Below are 25,948 nucleotides of genomic sequence, written 5' to 3'. Positions count from 1 at the left end.
GAAGCTGTTGTCTTATGCAAACCTTACCCAAAAGTGGGCATTTGGAAGGAGCTTAGATGTTATCATTTTGGTAACTTTGGAAACTTTGCATGGAGGCTCATTTATCAAAACTGTTGAAGAAAAAGCTAGCCTTGTTGTCCCTAGCAACCAATGAGAACTCGGCTTTCATCTTCTAAATTCTCGTGGCTATATGGAAGCTACGCTGCGATTGGTTACTGTGGGCAGCAAGGCAGATTTTCTGATCAGAATTCTGCTATGTCCACAGAGACATGTTTTGTGGACGTTCAGGTGAACATTAATGTAGACCTCACTATAACGTGGCTGCCAGCAGCAGGATTATTCTGTAGGAATGGTGTAATAGGAAGGATAACAATACACATTAATGATCAGGAAAAATCCCAAGACAGCGTAACATTTATTCAAGTAATGTAATCAGCACAGGCACTACTTCATCATCATGGAAGCAAATGGTTATGAGGTCACTTTCTTGTAGGTAACTCGTAAGTGTGGAGCCATAACCTGGGTGCTGGTTGCCATGGAGACCGTCTGCTCCAGCTTCCCTTCAGCGGTCAGGCGGAAAGTACGGGAGATCTGTAAGGGAGAGGAGAGTCCTAGCACAGCGTCACGTAAAAGTCAGACACATTAGCCAGATCCTATTATGTCTATCAATAGTTTGGTAAATCTAATCCAAACAGCAAATCATGCCTCGCACGTATATGAGGATTATATACTGTATAATGTTCATAGAAGGTCAATTTACCCCACCATCAGAATTCTGCCCAGGTCCCCGGTCTGTATATAGTGCTGCATTCATTCTACTAATATAGGTCTAACATATGCCTCAATAATCAGGTGTCCTAATGTTTGGTCATTCTTGCTCCTCTCCCCGTTACATGCCGTCCTCTATGTAATCCTACCCCTTGGATTTAGGAAGGGTAAGCTTAGACGTGATTCACTGTGGATTATGCTGCAAATCTACAGCAAATCCAGAGATATCTGCATATGTTGTATGCTATAAAAAGTCTAAGTGTGGGGTTTTAGAACCGACATTGACCTGGTATGTGCTGTACTTTGCGATTTTCAATGTGGATTCTTACAGTATGCCATTGCAAGGAAAGCTGACAGTGAAAAGACATACAAAGAAGCAACAGAGGATGCTGTAGTAAAAAAAAGAAAAGAAAAAAAAGGATTATCCAGCACCCCTGTCCCCAACTACCAAAATGTGAGAGATTTCACTAACACCAACTACTTCACTTCTCCTCAATTCTTGGCTCCAGTAAAGTTCCTTCGCTCACCCATTTGAAAAGCTTTGCAAACCTGAGACCTCTACAAAGGAGGGTCCGAGGTCTATAATATACCAGGTTCCATTTGCCTTTTATTCTCCTGACAATCATTCCTACAAATGTCTCAAAAACGCTCATCAGAGAAAATAATTTTGCATGAAGTAGAGATACAGGACTTCAGAGGACTGGGGTTTAGTTATTTTCTCTGATGAAGCCTCCTGCAGACTTGGGACATCAGGAAGAATGATTGTCCAGAGAATGTGAGTGCTGCCATGAGTCCTGTGTCATGCCAACAGTAAAGCATCCTGAGACCACTCATGAGTGGGGACTTCTCCTCCATGGAGGGGGCTCACTCATGATTTTGCCTTAAGGTACCTTCACACTAAACGATATCGCTAGCGATCCGTGACTTTGCAGCGTCCTGGCTAGCGATATTGTTCAGTTTGACACACAGCAGCGATCAGAATCCTGCTGTGATGTCGTTGGTCAGGGCTAGAAGGCCAGGACTTTATTTGGTCGCTGGCTCTCCCGCTGACATCGCTGAATCGGCGTGTGTGACGCCGATTCAGCGATGTCTTCGCTGGTAACCAGGGTAAACATCGGGTTACTAAGCGCAGGGCCGCGCTTAGTAACCCGATGTTTACCCTGGTTACCAGCGTAAAAGTAAAAAAAACAAACGCTTCATACTTACCTTCCGCTGTCTGTCCCCGGCGCTGTGCTTTCCTGCACTCACTGTGAGCACAGCGGCGGAAAGCAGAGCGGTGACGTCACCGCTCTGCTTTCCGGCCGCTGTGCTCACAGCCAGTACAGAGAAGCAGAGCGCCGGGGACAGACAGCGGAAGGTAAGTATGAAGCGTTTATTTTTTTTACTTTTAGGATGGTAACCAGGGTAAACATCGGGTTACTAAGCGCGGCCCTGCGCTTAGTAACCCGATGTTTACCCTGGTTACCGGCATCGTTGGTCGCTGGAGAGCGGTCTGTGTGACAGCTCTCCAGCGACCAAACAGCGACGCTGCAGCGATCCGGATAGTTGTCTGGATCGCTGCAGCGTCGTTTAGTGTGAAGGTACCTTTAGAACTCTGCAATGAACAAAGATTGGGATCTAAAAGATATCTCCAAGAGCAACTTCTCCCAATTATCCAGGAGCAATCTGGTGTTGAACGATGCTTTTCCCACCACAATAAAAATCATGTCACAAGGCAAAAGTGATAACTAAGTGGCTCGGTGAAGAAAACATTGATATTTTGGGTCCATGGCCAAGAAATTCCCCAGATCTCAATCCCACTGAAAGCCTGTAGTCAAATCCTCAAAAAGCAGACAGATAAACGAAAACATAGAACTTGTGATAAACTCCAAGTACTGATTAGCCAAGAATAAGCGGTCATCAGTCAGGATTTGGCACAGAAGCCGACATCCAGCTGCTAAAGGGAAGGGCAGAAGTCAAGAAAAATAAGGATCATCACTGTAAATATTGAGCTTTCCATAAATTTGATGTATTTGTCCATACAAGTATAATACAAAAAAATGAAATTCTTATAATTGTACTTCAGTAACCATAGAAAGCATCAATGTAGAAACTATGTGTGAAAACTATAATTTGTGTCAGTTTCAAAACTTCTGGCCACGACTGTAGCATTGTATCACATGTGGTACATCAATGACACCTTTTCTCATCACATTAATGCAATCTTACCTGCTGGACATAAGGCTCTTTGGCAAAACTGATTCTGCTTACTGACTGTGAGGTCAGAGTGAGCTGTTCTCCTTCTACCTCGCCTTCTTCCACCTCAACTACACCTGAAAGTTAGAAGAAGTACAAATCTTATGGAAGACCAGGGTAAATCTGCAGAAATTCATGTATGAGAAATCTTGATAAGGTTGGAGGCACACGTGCAATTTTCATGCAATTTGAAGTTCAATGTTTGATGCAGTTTTTGAGCCAAAACCAGAACAGGAGCCAGCATGAAGAAGTAGAAGTTCTTCCTTTATATTATATTTTTCATTCTTTTTTTACCTACTTTTACCTCTGGTAAAATCAAAACTGCATCAAAAACTGAGAGGATTACTCCAGTCTAATACTGGAGACCACTAGTTTCAAAACTAGAGTTTGAAGTATTGATCACACAATGGATGCTTCCATCAGCCCCGTAGACTTTGCATGGAACGGCAATGCCCAAGCCCCATCACTGCCTCCTTTCAGACTAATACCATGTTAATGCAGTGAGGAAGAACAAGGGACTCTGTAAAATGGTCCCCCATTTTACTAATTGCTAAGGGATCCCAGCAATCATCCTCTGGATGGGTGATGATTATCATTATTGGAAATACCTCTTTAAAAAGAACTTGTCAAAAATAAGGGAAATCCAGATGGAGCTCAAAACAGACCCTGCTACATACTGTTGTAAGTTAATGGGGGTCTGTGGTTGATCAATCGGTGCATTAAAGAGTTACGACTTCGATGGAAGCCCATGACACTTGTGTGAACATAGCTTTAAAATATACTAAATGTATAATTGGAATATACATCTGTAGGGGCAAAGCTCTTGCTATAAGATCGTGCCTGTGTTGTATAGTCCATATAATGCATGTAGAAGTTTAATTGGAGGATCTAATATTAATAAGTGAATCGGGTATTAAACGAATTCCTGCGTGGTTGGGTCTCCGCGGATATTACCGACGTTCTGGGCACATATAAGTGCCACGTGATTAGTCCCAGGCTTCACACGAATGAATCCGCATTCTCTGTGCATTGGTTTCCCTGTCTCTGGGTTAGAGGAGCAAAACCTGCAAGACATCATTGATCTAGTGAGAAATAATGCACTGCCATTAATGCACACATATACTGGATAACATGCAGCAATGACTGCTTACTTTATTGCCATTTTCCTTAAAATTAAGCATTATTCCATGTTATAAGGGAACCGCCTGTAACCCGTCAGCGATCATGTGTATGCAATACAATAATAACGAGCACTAAAAGATCATCATCTCTTCTGCTGCATCACTCACGTGAAATTCAACATCGGCTGCCCCACATGTGAGATGACCGCCTCCTCCATGTACCGAAAACAGGGGATCGATGGAAACTCTCCTTCACCAGGGGGATCTGATACCCATGTCCCCAGCATCCAGGCCAGAGGTGCCACAGCCGGGTTCAAGGGAGGAGTACCTGTAAGAGTAAGCCACGCGGGGACTTATAAACCTTATTGTAAAAGTACACAACCAACTCTTTCATACAGTCTTACAAATATGTCTCTCCTTCATACCTTGGATTTCTTCCATTGTGTAGCGAGATTGCTAACCCCTAAAGGGATTGTCCACTACGAAGACACGTGTCATGTGACAGCTTCAGCCATTAGCACCATTAATTAAATCCACAGCGCTGTCCCCATTGGGGCTCACAATCTAGATTCCCTATCAGTATGTCTTTAGAATGTGGGAGGAAACCGGATAACCCGGAGGAAACCCACCAAAAATGGAGGGAACATAGACTCCTTGCAGATGTTGTCCTTGGTGGGTTATGAACCCAGGACCCCAGAGCTGTAAGGCAGCAGTCCTAACCACTGAGTTGTAAAACAATATAAGGGTAGTACCCCTCATGCAGCAAGCCCATTTATGAACCAGAACATAGAGCTCCTATGTCTGTGCAGGCGCCACACTGACAGTCATCCACTCTATGCATTACATGGAATGCCACTGACGTCACTGATTTCGACTTTAAGTGAAGGCGATAATTGGGAATAACAGCTGATCACCAGAGTAACAAAGGTGAATGGTACCTGTATTCATACAGAAACAATCCTGTTGCTCACAAATGTTTAACTACAATTAAAACCCAACTAAGAATCTTATCTTACAGCCATCTCACAATATCCTTAGTCCTCTACTGCCTCCTAGTGGTTGTTAAGGTAATCAAACACAATTTACAACATTTCCACTTCCTTTGCATTAAAAAACAACTCAAAAAGTTTGCTGCAGATAACAAATTGCTAAACACAGTGAATACTTGATTATAGGGATTTTTCCGATCTGTGAGATGCCACTTAATAAAAGAACAAGGAGACAGATTTATTACTACTGTCCTGTCCTGAAATGTTAATGAAAAAAAGCATTATTACCAACAAACGGTAAAAAAAAAAAAAGTTAAGAGTTTGTCCAAGATTTGAAAAAAAGAGAATCCAAACAATATATATAAAAAAAAAAAAAAACAACAAAAAATAATATTAACCTGTTTAATTGTCCTGCAGCGATGGCATCATGTACGCCCATGTGACTGATGCAACCAATCACGAGAGCATGTTGCTAGCATCACCAGTGATTGGCTGCAGTGGTCACATGAATGTGCAGTGGGGGTCATTGCTGCAGGAAATTAAAGATCAACAGTGACATAAACAGTCAGTACAACGCTAGTCACCAGTGTGCCAGTGACTGATCTTCCTCAGTGGTGGCAGGTGGCGCCCTGTGCTGTAATACCTGCTCCACTCTAACACAGCAGACCTTTACCTGCACTGGGATCATTTGCCATGCTCTCCTCTGCAGACAGGAAGTGACGTCAGGCAGGAGCAGTGCATGCTGGGAGATATAGTTTCAGGTTACACTCAGCAGGACATGTAATGTGTGCGAGCTCATGCTGGTGACTGAGAACTGCCAGACGTGAGACAATAGGAAAACGATGCAAACGGTGTAACAGCACAGACTGCCACATTAGTCAGAATACCACAAAGGGAAAAAAACTTGTTAAAAACAAACAAACACAGGTTACAGGCACTTGATTCACCTGTAGAACTCATCTGCCCATAAACTGCACCAGGGTAAGTCCTGGTAACACACGGGCAGCACTGACACTAGGTACTTGGCCATGCCGCACAACGGCGATTCATTCCAGTGTGTACAAAAACACCTTTTGGGTATATTCATAACTCGCTTTTTTTCTGCAAAAAAAACATAGTATTTTACTGTCCCAGCAAAGTGTATAGTCACCTACTCTACCCAGCAATCCAGCACTTGCCTCCCTTCAGTGGTCGTGGCATTTGTTTTCATGGCGGTAGCACATAACTGCAGTCAATCAGTGGCCATAGTGGTCACATGCTGCAACTACTGGTATCTGTCATGACTGTTGTTGGGTGTCCCATTACCAGAGGCTCCTTCCCTGTCCCTAACACTAGGAGGCACCCTAACTCGCCCTGTTCCCTGGATTATGGTGATCTGATGGTGAAGATGCCGGGGCCACATACCTTGCCTTAGCTCCTGAATCCGCCCTGAGTCTGTACAGTTCCCCCACAGAGAGAAGAGGGGGTAGTAGTCTACCACAATACACCAACCAGACTAACAAGGTAATACGAACAGGGATAACGGAAAATACCAATCGTACGAATGTACACACACATATAACAGGAATGCGTCGGGAGTAGAGGATAGGGCTAAATCAAAGTATTGTATTTATAGTATTGTTAGACCATTTTACAAATTTGCATAACCCCTTAGCGTGCACGATAATTAATGAATTGATGGCGACTGTGTAAATCAGCTACTTAAAGTCTCTTGTGGGCTTTAGCTAATATACTAAATACGCTGCTCAAAAGAATTAAGGAAAAACTTGCGCCTCACAGTAAAATAAATTAAACTTCATGCTCTACTCTGTCCAGTTTGGAAGCACAGGCAATTGTAAATCATTTTCACCTGATAACAGGAGCACTGGAGAAGCAATAGTAAGGGGCCACCCCCAAAATAGGGATGATTTGTGCAAGTGGGAGCCACATAACATAGCCCTTTCCTTATACTTCCCGACTGATTTAACTCTAAGTGTACATGTTGCTACTATCACATCCATATGTACCGTGACAAGAGGGTATGCTGTGTCTCCCAGCACAGTGCCAAGGGTATGCAACAGACAGAAGGCCTCGAGCTGTTACATGAGGAGAGCCGAACCGGGCTGTTAAAGGGAACCTGTCCCCCCAAAATCGAAGATGAGCTAAGCCCACCAGCATCAGGGGCTTATCTACAGCATTCTGTAATGCTGTAGATAAGCCCCCAATGTATCCTGAAAGATGAAAAAAAGAGGTTAGATTATACTCACCCAGGGGCGGTCCCGCTGCGGTCCGGTCCGATGGGCGTCGCGGTCCGGTCCGGGGCCTCCCATCTTCTTACGATGATGTCCTCTTCTTGTCATCACGCTGCGGCTCCGGCGCAGGTGTACTTTGTCTGCCCTGTTGAGGGCAGAGCAAAGTACTGCAGTGCGCAGGTGCCGGGCCTCTCTGACCTTTCCCGGCACCTGTGTCACTGATGCTGATGGGCTTAGCTCATCTTCGATTTTGGGGTGACAGGTTCCTTTTAAGGAGCAATGACCCCGCAGCAGGACTGATCTGATCCTCTATGTGAGAAAGTCTGCCAGAGCCCTACAAAATGACCTCCAGGGGGCTACTGGTGTACATGTTTACAGCCAAATTATCGGAAACAGACTCTATGGGGGGGGGGAGGGGGGGCTTGGGACCCGTACTTAGAGCCCAGCCCTGTGAAGATTACCAGTAAACACCATATATCCTTGGAGGGTCACACAAATCTCCACGAGTAAGACACTGGTATTCTGACTGCCGTTAGGCACAGGGATGAAATCCTCGGAGCCAGGGGCGGATTATAAGAGGGTCAATCTGGGCGGTAGCCCAGGGCCCAGTGGTGTGGGGGGGCCCTGGGCTGCCGCACAGATTGCCTGCCGGCCACCGCCATCAGGGCATTACTGAACGTGCCCCTGTCAGACTGGCGTATCATTTATGGGCCCCCGGACCCGGTGGGCAGAGAGAGGGGGTCCGCATTGGGCCCCGTCTCATCTGCTCACCGGGCCCCTACCGGCGCTGCGGCGGTTTCCTATTGACGTGCGGGCGCGCGCCCGCACGTCAATAGTTAACAACAGCCTCCAGCCAATTGGAGGCTGGCAGCTGAAGTCGGCCACAGGCGCAGTGCACACGTCGCCGGCGTCTGACGGCATTGTCAGTCGCTGGCGAGTGCGCGTTCCTGGAGGGAGCTTGCCGCCTGGAGGGCTGGTCAGGTGAGGAGAACTCGGTTTGTTTGTTTTTTTGTTTGTTTTTTGATAACCTAACGGCAATCTGGACGGGCCAGAATGCTGGACAGTCAGCGACCCTGTCTGACTGGGGGCAATATGCTGGAGCCAGAGGACACACTGGGGCAGATGATAGCTGGACACACTGGGGCAATGCTGGAGAAACTGGGGCAGATTGCTGGACACACTGGGGGCAATGCTGGAGGATACACTGGGGCAGATGATTGCTGGACACACTGGGGCAATGCTGGAGACACTGGGGCAATGTTGGAGACACTGGGGCAGATTGCTGGACACACTGGGGGAAATGCTGGAGGACACACTGGGGCAGATGATTGCTGGACACACTGGGGCAATGCTGGAGACACTGGGGCAATGCTGGAGACACTGGGGCAGATTGCTGTACACACTGGGGGCAATGTTGGAGGACACACTGGGGAAGATGATTGCTGGACACACTGGGGCAATGCTGGAAACACTGGGGCAATGCTGGAGACACTGGGGCAGATTGCTGGACACACTGGGGGCAATGCTGGAGGACACACTGGGGCAGATGATTGCTGGACACACTGGGGCAATGCTGGAGACACTGGGGCAATGCTGGACACACTGGGGCAGATTGCTGGACACAATGTGGGCAATGCTGGACAATTGAACATACTGGGGCAGATTGCTGGACACACTGGGGGCAATGCTGGACATACTGGGGCAGATTGCTGGACACACTGGTGGTAATATGCTGGACACACTGGGGCAGACTGCTGGACACTGTCTGGGGGCAATGCTGGACACACTGGGGCAATATGCTTGACATACTGGGGCAGATTGCTGGACACACTGTCTGGGGGCAATGCTGGACATACTGGGGCAGATTGCTGGACACACTGGGGGTAATATGCTGGACACACTGGGGCAGATTGCTGGACACACTGGGGCAGATTGCTTGACACACTGGGGGCAATGCTGGAGGACACACTGGTGCAGATGATTGCTGGAGACACTGGGGCAATGCTGGAGACACTGGGGCAATGCTGGATACACTGGGGCAATGCTGGAGACACAGGGGCAATGCTGGACACACTGGGGCAGATTGCTGGACACACTGTGGGCAATGCTGGACAATTGGACATACTGGGGCAGATTGCTGGACACACTGTGGGCAATGCTGGACAATTGGACATACTGGGGCAGATTGCTGGACACACTGGGGGCAATGCTGGACATACTGGGGCAATATGCTTGACATACTGGGGCAGATTGCTTGACACACTGTCTGGGGCAATGCTGGACATACTGGGGCAGATTGCTGGACACACTGGTGGTAATATGCTGGACACACTGGGGCAGATTGCTGGACACACTGGGGGTAATATGCTGGACACACTGGGGGTAATATGCTTGACACACTGGGGCAGATTGCTGGACACACTGGGGCAGATTGCTGGACACACTGGGGGCAATGCTGGACACTCTGGGGCAATATGCTGGACATACTGGGGCAGATTGCTGGACACACTGTGGGCAATGCTGGACAATTGGACATACTGGGACAGATTGCTGGACACACTGGTGGTAATATGCTGGACACACTGGGGCAGACTGCTGGACACTGTCTGGGGGCAATGCTGGACACACTGGGGCAATATGCTTGACATACTGGGGCAGATTGCTGGACACACTGGGGGTAATATGCTGGACACACTGGGGGTAATATGTTTGACACACTGGGGCAGATTGCTGGACACACTGGGGCAAATTGTTGGACACACTGTCTGGGGGCAGTGCTGGACACTCTGGGGCAATATGCTGGACATACTGGGGCAGATTGCTGGACACACTGGTGGTAATATGCTGGACACACAGGGGCAGACTGCTGGACACTGTCTGGGGGCAATGCTGGACACACTGGGGCAATATGCTTGACATACTGGGGCAGATTGCTGGACACACTGTCTGGGGGCAATGCTGGACATACTGGGGCAGATTGCTGGACACACTGGGGTAATATGCTGGACACACTGGGGCAGATTGCTGGACACACTGGGGCAGATTGCTTGACACACTGGGGCAGATTGCTTGACACACTGGGGGCAATGCTGGAGGACACACTGGTGCAGATGATTGCTGGACACACTGGGGCAATGTTGGATACACTGGGGCAATGCTGGAGACACTGGGGCAATGCTGGACACACTGGGGCAGATTGCTGGACACACTGTGGGCAATGCTGGACAATTGGACATACTGGGGCAGATTGCTGGACACACTGGGGGCAATGCTGGACATACTGAGGCAATATGCTTGACATACTGGGGCAGATTGATTGACACTCTGTCTGGGGGCAATGCTGGACATACTGGGGCAGATTGCTGGACACACTGGGGGTAATATGCTGGACACACTGGGGCAGATTGCTGGACACACTGTCGGGGCAATGCTGGAAACACTGGGGCAATATGCTTGACGTACTGGGGCAGATTGCTAGACACACTGGGGGTAATATGCTGGACACACTGGGGGTAATATGCTTGACACACTGGGGCAGATTGCTGGACACTCTGGAGCAGATTGTTGGACACACTGCCTGGGGGCAATGCTGGACACTCTGGGGCAATATGCTGGACATACTGGGGCAGATTGCTGGACACACTGTGGGCAATGCTGGACAATTGGACATACTGGGGCAGATTGCTGGACACACTGCTGATAATATGCTGGACACACTGGGGCAGACTGCTGGACACTGTCTGGGGGCAATGCTGGACACACTGGGGCAATATGCTTGACATACTGGGGCAGATTGCTGGACACACTGTCTGGGGGCAATGCTGGACATACTGGGGCAGATTGCTGGACACACTGGGGGTAATATGCTGGACACACTGGGGCAGATTGCTGGACACACTGGGGCAGATTGCTTGACACACTGGGGGCAATGCTGGAGGACACACTGGGGCAGATGATTGCTGGACACACTGGGGCAATGCTGGAGACACTTAAGCAATGCTGGATACACTGGGGCAATGCTGGAGACACTGGGGCAATGCTGGACACACTGGGGCAGATTGATGGACACACTGTCGGCAATGCTGGACAATTGGACATACTGGGGCAGATTGCTGGACACACTGGGGGCAATGCTGGACATACTGGGGCAATATGCTTGACATACTGGGGCAGATTGCTTGACACACTGTGGGCAATGCTGGACAATTGGACATACTGGGGCAGATTGTTGGATACACTGGGGGCAATGCTGGACATACTGGGGCAGATTGCTGGACACACTAGGGGTAATATGCTGGACACACTGGGGCAGATTGCTGTACACACTCGGGCAGATTGCTGGACACACTGGGGGCAATGCTGGACACACTGGGGCAATATGCTTGACATACTGGGGTAGATTGCTTGACACACTGTGGGCAATGCTGGACAATTGGACATACTGGGGCAGATTGTTGGACACACTGGGGGCAATGCTGGACATACTGGGGCAGATTGCTGGACACACTGGGGGTAATATGCTTGACACACTGGGGGCAGGACTGGAGGTATGGGCAGAATGTAGATACGGGGCATGATTGGAGACATGGGGCAGAATGAAAGACATGGGGCAGGATGGATACGATGGAGACAGATGGGGCAGGATGGGGAGATCATATGGGGCAGAATGGATACTCATGAGGGCAGGATGGGAGAACATATGGCTGGAGCCAGGAATGAGATAAACGCGGCCAGGATGGGGAATATTATTACCATAGGGGCTAATTAAGGGATATTATTACTGCAGTGATGTATTTATTTTATTTTTTGAGTATACTGTTTTAAATGGGGGGGGGGGCGGTCCTGTTACTGTGCAGAGTGACACTATGTCACCTTTTTTTCTTCATGTGGTGTAATGTAGAAGTTGTGAAAAATTAAGTAATGTGTTCTGCAAGCGGAGCTCGAGACAACTGTGTTATTTCCTGCAGAAACGAGTCCTGGCTAGAAGAAATGATGGAGGTCTGTGCTGGATGAAAGATGAAGGACTTCACCTAGAGACGTCACTGGTGAGTCAGTGTTACCTATACACTGACACTATACACTGTATTCTATATACAGAGGTCCTGTGTACAATGTCACCAGTGATCACTGTATTAACTATACATTATATACAGAGCTCCTGTGTATAATACCACCAGTGATCTCTGTATTACCTCTACACAGACACTGCATACTAAGTACAGATCTCCTGTGAATATTGGCACTTATGGTGATAGTATTGTGGTTTTTTTTATTATTACTGATCAGTATGGTAGTATTCAGTCACTATGTAGTGGAAATATGTGGACTGGAAATGGTGTTGTGGTATTTGTCCCTTGTATGTGCTATTTGGTCACCAAGTGGTGGTAATATGTGGTCTTGACATGGTGCAGTGGTATTTGTTCCTTGTATGTGATATTATTCGATCACTGTGGATGTAATTTATGGTCTGGTCATGGTGCAGTGGTATTTGTTCCTTGTATGTGATATTGGTCAAAATATATCTAAATTGTATTGCATATTTTTAGTGTTGAGCGACTTTTACTTTTATAGGATCGAGTCGGGTTTCACGAAACCCGACTTTTTCAAAAGTCGGGTCGAGTGAAATCGGCCGATCCTATAAAAAAAGTCGGGGTCGGGGTCGGCCAAAACTCGAAACCCAATGCAGTGCATTGGGTTTCCAATGGTTCCCAGGGTCTGAAGGAGAGGAAACTCTCCTTCAGGCCCTGCAATCCATATTTAAGTGTAAAATAAAGAATTAAAATAAAAAATATCGCTATACTCACCCTCGGACGCGCCCTGGTACTAACCGGGAACCTTCCTTCCTTCGAATCAGCGCTTCCAGGACCTTGCGGTGACGTCACGGCTTGTGATTGGTCGCGCGACCGCCCATTTGACCGCTCGCGCGACCAATCAGAAGCCGTGACGTCACCGAAGGTCCTGGAAGCGCTGATTCTTAGGAAGGAAGGCTGCCGGAAAGAAGCAGGGCGCGTCCGAGGGTGAGTATATACCTAATAGGAATATACTCACCCTCAGACGCGCCCTGCTTCTTTCCGGCAGCCTTCCTTCCTAAGAATCAGCGCTTCCAGGACCTTCGGTGACGTCGCGGTGACGTCACGGCTTCTGATTGGTCGCGCGAGCGGTCACATGGGCGGTCGCGCGACCAATCACAAGCCGCGACGTCACCGCAAGGTCCTGGAAGCGCTGATTCGAAGGAAGGAAGGTTCCCGGTTAGTACCTGGGCGCGTCCGAGGGTGAGTATAGCGATATTTTTTATTTTTATTCTTTATTTTACATTTAAATCTGAATGCCGATACAATTCCCGATATCTTAAACATATCGGGAATCGGTATCGGAATTCCGATTCCAGATTCAGAAGATCGCTGACTTCATGGCCGACCCCACACAGGGGTCGGGTTTCATGAAACCCGACTTTTCCAAAAGTCGGCGACTTCTGAAAATTGCCGACCTGTTTCGCTCAACCCTACATATTTTAACAAATATTTAATAGGTAACAGTAGAGTAGGGCCCGGCCAATTTTCTGGAATAGTCTGGTTCAGGTATATCATGACCCCCGTCACATGACCCCAGTCACATGAACCCCGTCACATGACCGGGGGGGCCCACAGTGTCTGAACAGCCCGGGGCCCTGGCTACCCTTAATCCACCCCTGCTCGGAGCTATTGTCAGACGTTACACTGGTGCACTGGCTCCTCAGTTCCTCTCAGTGCCGGACAATGTCCCATATGGCCATAGTGTATAGACAATTTCTGGATTGATGCTATTGACTGACCCTCACTTTCCCCAGACCTGAATCCAACCGATAACCTCTGGGACATTGTAGTGCCACTCACTGATATCCTGATCGAAGTCTGTAAGGAGATCATCTCGACACCATCCACCATCTTATCAGGAGCATGCACAGATGTTGTCAGGAGTGCACACACACATGGCGGCCATACACAATACTGAGTGACATAATTAGTTTCCATAATAAAATTCATGCAGTATTGGTCTGTCTGTGATTCCAATTATTTCACTTTGATTTTCAGGGTGATTTGGAATCCAGCCCTCAGATGGTTAAGGGTTTTGGTTTCCAAGAACCACTGTTATGTCATTTTATTCTCAACAAATTATACAATTTCTATCAGTACAGATACTTATCTTGAAACTTTCATTCATTGAGATCTGACGTGTGATCTATGTGATCCCTGAAGCGTGTGCTCAATAGTACATAATGGCGCAATACAACATGAATGGCGAATACCTACTCGTAAAATAAGCAGAGAGATAACATAATGTGATGGTCAGTTCTTCTCACCTTGTTCTTTATGTCCTAACAGGTCACTGTTGGGCTCCTCGCCTCTGAATCTATCTGCAAGTTCCTGATTACTGCACTGCTTTGTTTGTCTGGTCGGGGTCTTTTCGATAGAGAAGTCTGAATGTGGGGAATCAAAATTGTCCAAGACCTCTGAACCAGTGTCATGACAAGGATATTTAGTCTGTATACCTGGGATTGTTTCCTGTACCCCATACACAGGTGACTGCAAGACGTCACTGCCACATACCTGAGGAGGAACCGGTTCTATCGAGGCCAACACAGAATCATTGGTACCAAATGATTGCGCAGAACCTCCTACACTAAACAAGATGTCCCCACTGCCATATTCAGGAGATGGGGACTGACGGTCCTTTTCTTCAACATCATGTGGCTGATTGGTTCCTTCTTCAAGTTGATGAAGTGGGGAATCAGAATTTTGCGATATTAGTGTAGCTGAAGACCGACTGTACGAGTGCAGGGAGAAGATAAACTTAGAGGCTATATCATGACTACATCGACGAAGAAGGCACCCGGTGTCCCTGGTATCAGCATTACTGCTGGCATCACTATTATCTCCAAAATCTCCACTTGACGACACAAGAAGCCTTTTATCTTCTTGAGAATATGGGGATATCCTTTTCCTGAGATGTTTTCTTTTTCCAAGCCACAATATTTGCGGCTCATACGTTCCCTTTCTTTTAACTTCTTTTCCACCTCTGAAGAGGGATGGTACAGCATCTGGCCTGAGAAGAGGGTGCTGATCGGGCATACGGGGGACGAAGCTGTCTTCACTGAAATGTTCGCTGCACAGGAATGAATAGGGGCCCGGAGTCCAGTCACTACGCTGTATGGCGGCTGTCCACAGGTAGAGGCGGGCAGAGTCTTTCAGTGGAAACCTGGAAGAGAATAAAGCATTCATCATAAAATGCACACAATAATGTATCACAATATTCTGAAACATAACTTCATAAAAAGAAAAGTCATCAGTAAATGTAAGTCTTTGATTCAGGTCTACCTGTTAAAAATACAGTCAGTACATCTCGTTCTGATAAAAGTTGAGTGGCAACCAAAATGGCCACTATCATTACTATACTGTAGGTCTAAAAACCAAGGGTAACAACCCAAGAATCATGTGTCACTAGGATCTGATGTGTAATAAATTAATGTCTTACCTCTAGAACCTCCACTAATTGGGAGTACAGGGGTCCTGTGACCTTCTCTTTGCGATACAATGCGGTTAGTAAAAGCAAATATAATGCATAGGGAGCTGGCCAAATTTGTGAATGGTTTCTCCATTGTAGTCTATTGGCACTACACAAGAAACTGCATCTTCTTGCACCCATGGTTGGTGTAACCCTTTAAATGCAACCTATTAGGACTAGTGATGAGCGAATCTACTCGTTACTGGAGATTTCCAGAGCATGCTCGGGGGTCCTCCGAGTATTTTTTAGTGCTCGGAGATTTAGTTTTCCTCACCTCAGCTGAATGATTTACATCTGTTAGCCAGCTTGATTACATGTGGGGATTCCCTAGCAACCAGGCAACCCCCACATGTACTCAGCCTGGCTAATAGATGTAAATCATTCAGCTGCGGCGATGAAAACTAAATCTCCGAGCACTAAAAAATACTCGGAGGACACTTGTGCGTGCTCGGGAAATCTCGAGTAACGAGTATATTCGCTCATCACTAATCAGGACCTTTAGTCACAAAGCAGAGTCCATTGCTAATTAGGGTAGAAAATCCCACCAGTGTTAAAACAGCAGATTAATTCTCTGTGGACAAACTCTACACATGTCACAACACTTTATGGCACATTAAAGAAGGCCTTTTGCCAAATGTTTTATGTCAAACTTGATGCATGATGTAATAGAGGCTGCAGAGAGAATAAATAAATGTTATATATAAGATATTCACACATCTAATAGTTTGCACCTAATGAGATAATTTTCATTAAGTCCAATTGGGTGTTATCTCATAGTTTTCACTGGGGACATGTACCGTCGTTCTTCTTCCTGTAAGACGCCCTCCAATCATAAGCAAGCAGCAAGACTCAAGAGAAAGAAGATGCCCACCATAGCTCAGAACACGCTACTACTATGTGAGAAGTATGAAAGACAACCCTGATCCCCTAGTCTAACCTCCTGCATGATTAGAAAATGATGGGATTTGACCACAGATTTTTAATGATGTTTCAGATAAGGTCCCTGCAGACAGTGTGAGAGAGAGGCAGCACAGCTGAAATTAACTGTGTCACATTATAAAGGCTTCTATCAGCTCTCCTCCTGTAATACGCACTGTCACCTTTGCTGCACTACCACTCCCTTCACACTGGATGTTTGGAGATGTGTCAGCAATCACACTTATGTCTGTTGTGCTAACAGTAACTTGTACTTGCTGTGCAGTGAGAGCAGAGCCCTCTGTTCTAGGCTACTCCTGTGTGAGATGTAATTATTATTATTATTATTTATTGTTATAGCGCCATTTATTCCATGGCGCTTTACATGTAAGGAGGGGTATACATAATAAAAACAAGTACAATAATCTTAAACAATACAAGTCATAACTGGTACAGGAGGAGAGAGGACCCTGCCCGCGAAGGCTCACAATCTACAAGGGATGGGTGAGGATACAGTGGGTAAGGATAGACCTAGTCATGCAGCGGTTTGGTCGATCGGTGGTTACTAATGACAGCCTGCTCTGATCTCACTTCAGAGCATGTACAACTTGCACATAGAGTTGCCAACCTATTATTCAATTTTTCCTGGACAACTGGACCAAAATTTACGGACGGTCCAAATTTTTTACAGTCATTACCACGCCCTTAATAAATCCACACCCCTTGATAAAACTACATCCACTGAGATATGTCCAAAATAATACAGAGTAAGAGCACATTCTAAGAGTTACACCAAGCAAAAAGGATAGGTGAAGTGGCAATGTGCAGTGTATATATACAATAGATAGATAGATAGATAGATAGATAGATAGATAGATAGATAGATAGATAGATAGACATTGCACAGTAATTCTCAGTAACTGTATTATTCTGTTTGTGTGTGTATTATAGACAGCCCTACACATATATATGCATACAAAATAATGCACTTACTGAGAATTACCGTACTGTGCAGTGTATTTAAACAGGACAGGAGCAGTATATATATATATATATATATATATATATATATATATATATATGTATATGTATATATATACACACACAGTATATATATATATATATATATATATATATATATTATGAGGCAGTGACAGGTAGTTTATGCAAGGGTCACTATGTGTCCCCCACGATGCGCATAGAAGCGTATTGAGGCCGCTGGAGTGTATTGTAGTCACAGGCATAGCTGTGGTTGCCGTGCAGAATAAAAGTAAGTGTGGTCTTGGACAAGCTATTTGCCCAAGGCAGATTTAAGAAAACCTGGCATGGGCATTTATTTTTGGAGCAAACTACAGGAGATGGTAGTGGTACGGTTCGCTCCCTCCAGGCCTGGTCTTACAAGTGGCCCATGGCCACAGATTCCATTTAAAAACCCTGCAGCAAAGGGTTCGGTGTGTCAGACTTGGTTTGCAAACTGCAGAGGAGGTGGCTCTGCAAGGCTCAGCCTGTGTGAAGTAACACGGAGCCAAGCGAAACCAAAAGGCCTAGCACCCCTCAGCGTGACACAGTGGTGCAGTCGCCCACGACAACCGGTCTCGGATATGGAGTGTCTTGATTGCCAGATGCGATCCGGAGGATGCCATTTCTTTTCCGTTTGTGAGTGTGTTGGACAGTATAGACACTTTGTTTTGAACTTTCCTGTGGACACTGCCTTTCTGTCACACTGCACCATCCCTGCTGCTCTACATATGGTTGGAGAATGCAGGTAGTGTTAACTGAGGCATACCCAAAGCTCACTGCATGTCAGTAATTAAGCCTGCAACCCTACAGCTCAAGAATGCTGACAAGATGGAGGAAATACTCAAGCAGTTGGCCCTCACCCAGCAACGGCAGCAGCAACAGCAGCTGTAGTTCCAGTGGCAATAGCAAGAGCAGCAGCTGCAGTTTCAGCGGCAACAAGAGTAACTGCAGCAGGACCAGCACCAATTGCAGCAGCACAATCATCATCAGCAGCAGAAAACTAGCTGATTCTACAGCAGACTGCAACCCTGAGAGAGGTGCATCACCAGCGACCCCTATCCGTTCAAAGTCCGGTCAGCGTTGAGGAACATAAGTCCTGCGGACGATTTTGAGGCTTTCCTCACCATGTTTGAGCACACAGCAGAGCGGGAGAGCTTGCCGATGTCCCACTGGGCTGAAGTGGTGGCCCCCTTCCTGACGGGAGATGCCCAGAAGGCCTACCTGGACCTCAGTCAGGATGATGCACTGGACTAAAAGAAGCTGAGATCCTTGCCCGATTGGGGTTTAATACATATGTGTGGGCTCAGCAGGTGTACCAGTGGTCCTTTGTGGAGTATTGCCCCGCCAGGTCTCAGGCATATGACTTGCTGCAGATGGTAAAAAAATAGCTTCAGCCTGAGACCTTAACCCCTTTCCAGATGGTAGAGAGGGTGGTGGTCGACCGGCTGGTGATGGCTCTGCCAGCAGCCATACAGCGTTGGGTTGGGCAAGGGGACCCAGGAGCTCTGGACCAGGTGGTTGGCTTGGTTGAGAGGTATACGGCCACTCAGGACTTTATACGGGACATGCTCCACTTATAATAATAATCTTTATTTATATAGCGCCAACATATTCTGCAGCGCTTTACAGCTTAACAGTTTCAAACACAACAGTCATAAGTAATAACGTTAGCAATACAATAATTAAAGCAAAATAAAATGACCTTGCTCGTGAGAGCTTACAATCCACTTGGGCTGTCACGTTGGGCACCGCCAATCCAGGAGCCTGGGAAAATCCACAACCCTCTGTTGGGACTAATCAGAACCAAGCCCGTACTGAGGGAGTACCCCGAAGTGAGGGTGACGAAAGTCCCGTTTCCCCTAAACTGGTCCTGAGGTCCATTCGTGCCGCCGCTAATAGGTGTTGGCGGTGCCAAGGGCCTGGATATGTGGCTGCCAACTGCCCCCTGATGGCTGAACCTATGAACTGCGGGTTTATGCGCAGAGTCTCTATATACGCTCAGCCAGTCTGCACAGTAACAACAGGCACTGTCGGCAGCGAACCCCAACTGTGCCAGGAACTCGTCAACGGGTACCAGACGGAGGCTCTCTTGAACTCGGGGAGCTTAGTGACTCTGGTTCATGGGTCACTTGTTGCTGGGGACAACCCCAATGGGCAGAAAGTGGGGGTGGTATGCATACATGGGGAACTCCGAGAGTACCCGACCGCGGAGCTTACTTTCTCCACACTGTGTGGAGAAATAAAACATGGTGGGAGTGGTAGTGAAGACCCTTCCATATGGGACTGTGTTGGGAAGAGACTTGCCCCTATTCTGGTCCCTGTGGGAGACCAGGGTTAACTCTCCCAGGGTAAATGTTATTCTGGGCACAGAACCCAAAGATTCCGAGTCAGGGATACCTGCCATAGGGGTTGCCAACGTAGGGACAGAGTGAAACCCCGATAGGTTCCCCTAGAGAGGTCAAGGAGACCCCAACAATACCCGAGCCCCTGGTATGTTCGGGACAGCTCAGGTGCAGGATGCCACTCTGGCCCGGGCCCGAGAAAGGGTGATAGAGATAAATGGAGTGGCTCAGCAACCGGGTGCTGATGCACTTTTCCCCGGCATGGCTTTCCACCAAGATTTGTTACACAGGGTGGATAAAATCCGGAATGAAGTGGTGGAACAACTGGTAGTGCCCCAATCCTACACTCAGGCGGTGCTCAAAATGGCTCATACCCACATGCTGGGAGCGTACTTGGGGGCCAAAAAGACGAAGAAGCGCATACCGCAGCGCTTTTTTTGGCCTGGGGTCTACGCTGAGGTGCAGAGGTACTGTGATACGTGTCCAGAGTGCCAACTAACCTCACCCATCGTGAACTACTGTGCCCCTGCCCATTATAGAGGTACCTTTTGAGCAGATTGTGATGGATCTGCTAGGGCAGATAGTAAAATCTGCCAGAGGCCACGACACATTAGTGGTCGTAGACTACGCCACCCGGTACCCGGAGAGGCCTTTCCACTTCAGCACACCTTGGCTAAGCTTATAGCCTGGGAGTTGTTTGCCATATTCTGACGCCTAGGGCTACCGAAGGAGATCCTCACTGATAAGGGGACTCCTTTTATGTTCAAAGTGACGAAGGAACTGTGCAAGCTCCTCAAGATAAAGCAGTTGCGCATGTCGGTGTATCACCCCCAGACCAATAGATTAGTTGAGCTCTTCAACAAAACCATCAAGTCCATGCTCAAAGAAGGTACCTCCCTCCAAGGACGGGAGGGATTGGGACATGTTATTGACCTATCAGATGTTCGCTATCCACGAGGTACCACAGGCTTCCACAGGTTTCTCTGCTTTTGAGCTACTGTATGGCAGGCATCCGAGGAGGTTGCTTGACGTAGCTAAGGAAATGTGGGACCAGGAGCCAACACCACATAGGAGTGTAATTGAGCATGTGGCAAGTATGCAGGACCGGATTGCGGCAGTCAGGCCCATAGTAAAGGAACATCTAATGGATGCCCAGGCTGCACATATTATAAAAGGGCCACGTCAGATCCTTTAAGGAAGGGGATCGGGAGTTAGTGCTAGTACCCATCACTGAGATGGGCCAAGTGGCAATGTCCATATGAGGTTCGGGAAAAAGTGGGGGAAGTGAGCTACTGAGTTTAGCAGCTTGGGAGAATAAAACCCCGTCCAGTCATAACAACAGGAAACCCTCTGACACCGGTCAAGGACGAAGCAGAGAGAGAGGTAAAAATAGGAGACACTCTCTTGAAACAGCAGCGTCGAGAGGTTCGGAAATTGGTACAAGAGAATGCACATGTATTCTCGGAACTACCTGGTCGTACCTCTGTCATCCAGCATGACATTGTCACCGAGCCTCACGTAAGGGTGTGAATGAAACCATACCGGGTGCCTGAGGCCCGGAGACAAGCCATTGTGCGTGAGGTAAGACAAATGCTCCAGCTGGGAGTGATTGAGGAATCCCAGAGTGACTGGGGTAGCCCAATTGTGCTAATCTCGAAGCCTGACTGATCATTACGGTTGTGTAATGACTTCCGTAAATTAAATGAGGTGTCGAAGTTTGACCTTTATCCAATGCCCCAGGTGGACAAGCTGATCGAGCGACTGGGTCAGGCCCAGCACTTTACCACACTCGATCTGACCTACTGTAATTGGCAGGTGCCTTTTACGGAGTCGGCAAAGTAAAAAACAGCCTACATAACACCAGAGGGTTTGTACTACTACCATCTTGCCCTCTGGACTGCATGGGGCCCCAGCCACCTTCGAGAGGTTGATGAACATAGTGCTAGAACCCCATCGGAAGTATGAGTCAGCGTACTTGGATGACACAATCATCTTTAATACTTAGTGGCATACCCACTTGTCCTGGGTACAAGTGGTAGTAGATTCGCTCAGAGCCATAGACTTGACGGCGATTCCCAAGAAATGTGCGATAGGGCTCGAGGAAGCCTGGCACTTGGGATACGTGATCGGCCGTGGGGTTATCAAACCCCAAATTAATAAAATCGAGGCCATTCAGAACCCGACCTGTTACCACCAAACAGGTGAGAGCGTTTCTCAGAATCATCCTGTACTACTGTAGATTTATACCTAATTTTTCGGGAAAACAACACCCCTAACCGATCTCCTCAAGGGAAAGAAGTCGGTCATGGTTCGTTGGAACCCCCAGGAGGAGGAAGCGTACCAATCCATGAAGGTGGCGCTGTGCGGACAGCCCATCCTCATTAGCCCCAACTTCCAGAAACGCTTCATCATGTAGAAGACGGATGCCTCTAACGTGGGCCTAGGAGCCGTTCTGTTGCAGGTGGTGAACGGATAGGAACATCTGGCCACCTACCTAAGTAGGAAACTCACCCCGGCCGAGAAAAATTATAGCGTAGTGGAGAAGGAGTGCCTGGCCATTAAGTGAGCCTTGGAGTCCCTACACTATTACTTGCTCGGTCGACCGTTTCAATTGGTGACGGATCATTCGCCTTTGGTCTGGATGAGGAATGCCAAGGATAGGAATGCTCGGGTCACCAGATGGTTTCTCTCTCTGCAGAATTTTAATTTCACTGTGGAACATCGGGAAGGAAGTCGCAGAGAAATGCGGATGCCCTGTCACAGGGCCACTGTATGGTGACAAATGTTCAACCTCACAAGTTTGAACATAGGGGGGATATGTGAGGCAGTGACAGGTATGATATGCGAGGGTCGCTATGTGTACACTAAGCGTATTAAGGTCACTGGAGTGCACTGCAGTCACCGATATAGCTGTGGTTGAAATGCGGAATAAAAGTGTGGTCTTAGACAAGCTATTTGCCATGCCATAGGGCAGGTCTTGGCCTAAGAAGTTACTCAGGATAGGCACATGGACAAGTCACTGTGGGACAGGGCAGGAGATGTTGGAGATTTGTAACAGTTAATAAGGCTTGGCTGAAATATGGGATGCCCTGAAAAGAAGAAACGCAAAGCAACCATGCAGGGTCTATGCTTCTTCCTCTCTCAGAATATGCTCCACCAACAATCACCAGCTCAGACCATCTCATTGCTTCCAATCCATTTGATGATGGACATAGTATATCCCCTCTTTCAGGGTACACTTACTTTGGAAAACCAAGATAGACCAACAATGAAGCATTTAACACTTTTAAGGTTGCTTCGGAATGGTGGCTCACAAAGCTTTAGAGATCAGCCACTATATTTTCCAAAAGAAATTAGAAGTATGTCCCCGGGGAGGACATTCTCATTCAGCAAAATTCAGTAAAAATGGCCTTTCGAAAATGAGTCACACGAGATACAAGCTGCCTGTCCATAAATTTACAGACAGTTGGCAACCCAGCTTGCACATGGTTAGACGGGGGATCTAATTATCTGTCCTATAGCTCAGGGGTCCCCAACTCCAGTCCTCAAGGCCCACCAACATGTCATGTTTTCAGGATTTCCTTAGTCTTTCCCAGGTAATAATTGCATCACCTGTGCAATGCAAAGGAAATCCTGAAAACATGACCTGTTGGTGGGCCTTGAGGACTGGAGTTGGGGACCTCTGCTATAGCTCACACACTGAGAGACCTGCTCTAAGCTATGGTGGGGGGGGGGGGTGTTCTTTTTCTCCTGGGTGTTGCTGCCTGCCTATGATTGGTCAGCAGCATACAGGGAGAAGTACACGCCCCTAGTGAAAACTATCTGATAACACCCACTATGACTTGGCAAAAGTTAACTCATTAGGTGTCAAATACTTTGACAGCTAATATCTCCACAACAGAGAAACAAAACTAAAAAACCTAATAATATATATTTCTCTCTGCAGACACTATGGCATCATGTGTTCAGCTCAACATGAAGATTTGGTAAAAGATCCTGATTAAAGAGGGTATCCCATATCACTAGGATCACTGTACATTTTGTGGTGGTCCAACCCCGGGACCCCGCACTGATCCTGAAAATGAGGAAGATACGTGAAATAAAGTGGGTGTTTCATAATGTTTTATATAAATTGACAAGTTTAAATGTTATCAGAACTAGTGTGAGTATAAAGTGGAGCCGTTGCCCAGGACAACCTAGTCACTTCCAGACTGGTTGCTATGGCAAGCGCTCCACTCTTCCCTTGTGTCGGTATGGATAGCGCCTCCTGTAGCGCCCTGGTAACACTACAGCTCGACCACCTTCCCTACCACACCGCTTACTTTCTACATCCATTGCATTATTTACACAACTTAGTTGAAACTACAAATCCCAGCATGCCCTGCTCCACATATTCCGTACAACAGCTGACAGCAGCAGGTGGCTGCCATACAATTAATATCAGACAGAAGCCAGCCAGGCCGGTACCTGTGGAAGGAAATAGCTCCTCTCTGCCCCTTCCCTTGCCGGTTCGTGCAATTCGGTGCTGCACAGCATATCACCATGACAGCCCCTTTCGTGTTCCGTACAAGATGGCGGCGCCCTTCTCCCTGCTGTACGGAATGAAGATGGCTTCTTCCTACTCCGCTGTAGCCCCCGGAGGTCTGTGTATTATCAGCCCGTATACACGGTGCCGCCTGTTTCCGTACAGCAGTATGGCAGCCTCCACACAGCAGCCTGACTTCCGGGTTTGTATACGCTTCAAGCAGCTTACAGCAAGCTCACTTCTGATTGGTGGGTTTCGTATCAGCTGATAGAGTGTTTGTCGCTAGGGTAGGTTGTCTTGCTGCGCTATGAGTGGGTGAGAGGAAAGGAATGATGGACGCAGGTGAGTTCAGCATTGCATTGTCGGCTCGTGCTCTTACCGGTCTGTCTTGTAGCCACAGTGTACACGAACGTGTATGAGAACCGCCGGGGTGAGCGGGGACAAGTCCGCGGCAGCCGGGGGTGTGTGTGCCCGGTATTTCCTGGCCAGGCCTATTGTCTATTACACAGCGACAGGGCAGCGATGTTCCCAGTGTATGAGCCCTGTGAGGCATTACCCTGCGCAGCGCCCCCTTGTGTCCACAGGAGACTCCAGATGTTCCTGGTGACAGGTAGGGTCTGTACACTGCAGACAATGGTGGGCAAGGGCAGGCTGGCCGTGACCTGGAGAGCTGAGGGGCTGTGGGCTCACTGTTCACCGTGTCACCTGCACCCCAATCTTATGGGGGAATATGGCGACACCTCCGTTACACGAGAATGGCACATTCATTGCTAAAATCTATTTTTTTTAATGCAGCTGACATTCAGGAATCAAAAGGTTTTTTGCGGGATGTCCTCACTTTTTTTTTTCAATATGGTGCATAAAAAATGAGTGTTATAGCTTTTGTTGGCATGAGGAGACAGAAAAATTGAGCTATTCTGTTTGCCCACTATAAATAACTAGATGGTGGCATAGATGATTCTAACGCATCGGGTATTCTAGAATATGTATAGTAGTATATAACACAGCCCACCCCACGCGGCATGTGACACAGCCCACGCAGCATGTGACACAGCCCACGCAGCATGTGACACAGCCCACGCAGCATGTGACACAGCCCACGCAGCATGTGACACAGCCCACGCAGCATGTGACACAGCCCACGCAGCATGTGACACAGCCCACGCAGCATGTGACACAGCCCACGCAGCATATAGCACAGAGACATAGTATATTGCCCAGCCATGTAGTATATAACACAGCCCACATAGTATATAGCAAT

General features: G+C 47.6%; 2 protein-coding genes across 4 annotated transcripts in view; one reads left to right on the top strand and one right to left on the bottom strand.

Annotated features, from left to right (window-relative positions):
• Positions 1–383: 383 nt before the first annotated feature.
• THAP4 (THAP domain containing 4) lies at positions 384–25,265 on the bottom strand. Of its 3 annotated transcripts, none has more exons than XM_069727707.1 (6): positions 24,630–25,265; positions 14,684–15,579; positions 4,293–4,452; positions 3,958–4,067; positions 2,977–3,080; positions 384–591 (listed from the first exon to the last, which is right to left on the bottom strand). In XM_069727707.1, the coding sequence occupies exons 1-6, from the start codon at positions 24,704–24,706 to the stop codon at positions 472–474; spliced, it is 1,467 nt and encodes a 488-aa protein (XP_069583808.1). In that variant the 5' UTR covers positions 24,707–25,265; the 3' UTR covers positions 384–471. The 3 variants fall into 3 exon arrangements, with proteins under 3 accessions (XP_069583808.1, XP_069583810.1, XP_069583811.1); XM_069727709.1 differs by having other exon boundaries at positions 25,067–25,248; XM_069727710.1 differs by lacking the exons at positions 14,684–15,579; positions 24,630–25,265 and adding an exon at positions 5,787–5,907.
• The window catches only part of ATG4B (autophagy related 4B cysteine peptidase), a 57,653-nt gene continuing 56,661 nt past the window's right edge, over positions 24,957–25,948 (top strand). Inside the window, exon 1 of the mRNA XM_069727711.1 lies at positions 24,957–25,029. Coding sequence (XP_069583812.1) covers positions 25,017–25,029 — 13 coding nt within the window. The 5' untranslated portion in view covers positions 24,957–25,016. The remainder of the gene's footprint in view (positions 25,030–25,948) is intronic.

This window comes from Ranitomeya imitator, chromosome 5, assembly GCF_032444005.1.
Source record: "Ranitomeya imitator isolate aRanImi1 chromosome 5, aRanImi1.pri, whole genome shotgun sequence".
Lineage (NCBI taxonomy): Eukaryota > Metazoa > Chordata > Amphibia > Anura > Dendrobatidae > Ranitomeya > Ranitomeya imitator.
The sequence above is the reverse complement of the archived record's forward strand: the minus strand, read 5'-3'. Positions and strand labels throughout refer to the sequence as shown.

Coding starts and splice junctions, on each gene's coding strand:
- THAP4 (XM_069727707.1), bottom strand. CDS start 24,706: ATGGTGATATGCTGTGCAGCACCGAATTGCACGAACCGGCAAGGGAAG. Junction 15,580..24,629: donor GGAGCTATTTCCTTCCACAG/GTACCGGCCTGG, acceptor ATTCTCTTCCAG/GTTTCCACTGAAAGACTCTG. Junction 4,068..4,292: donor CAGCCGATGTTGAATTTCAC/GTGAGTGATGCA, acceptor GATGTCTTGCAG/GTTTTGCTCCTCTAACCCAG.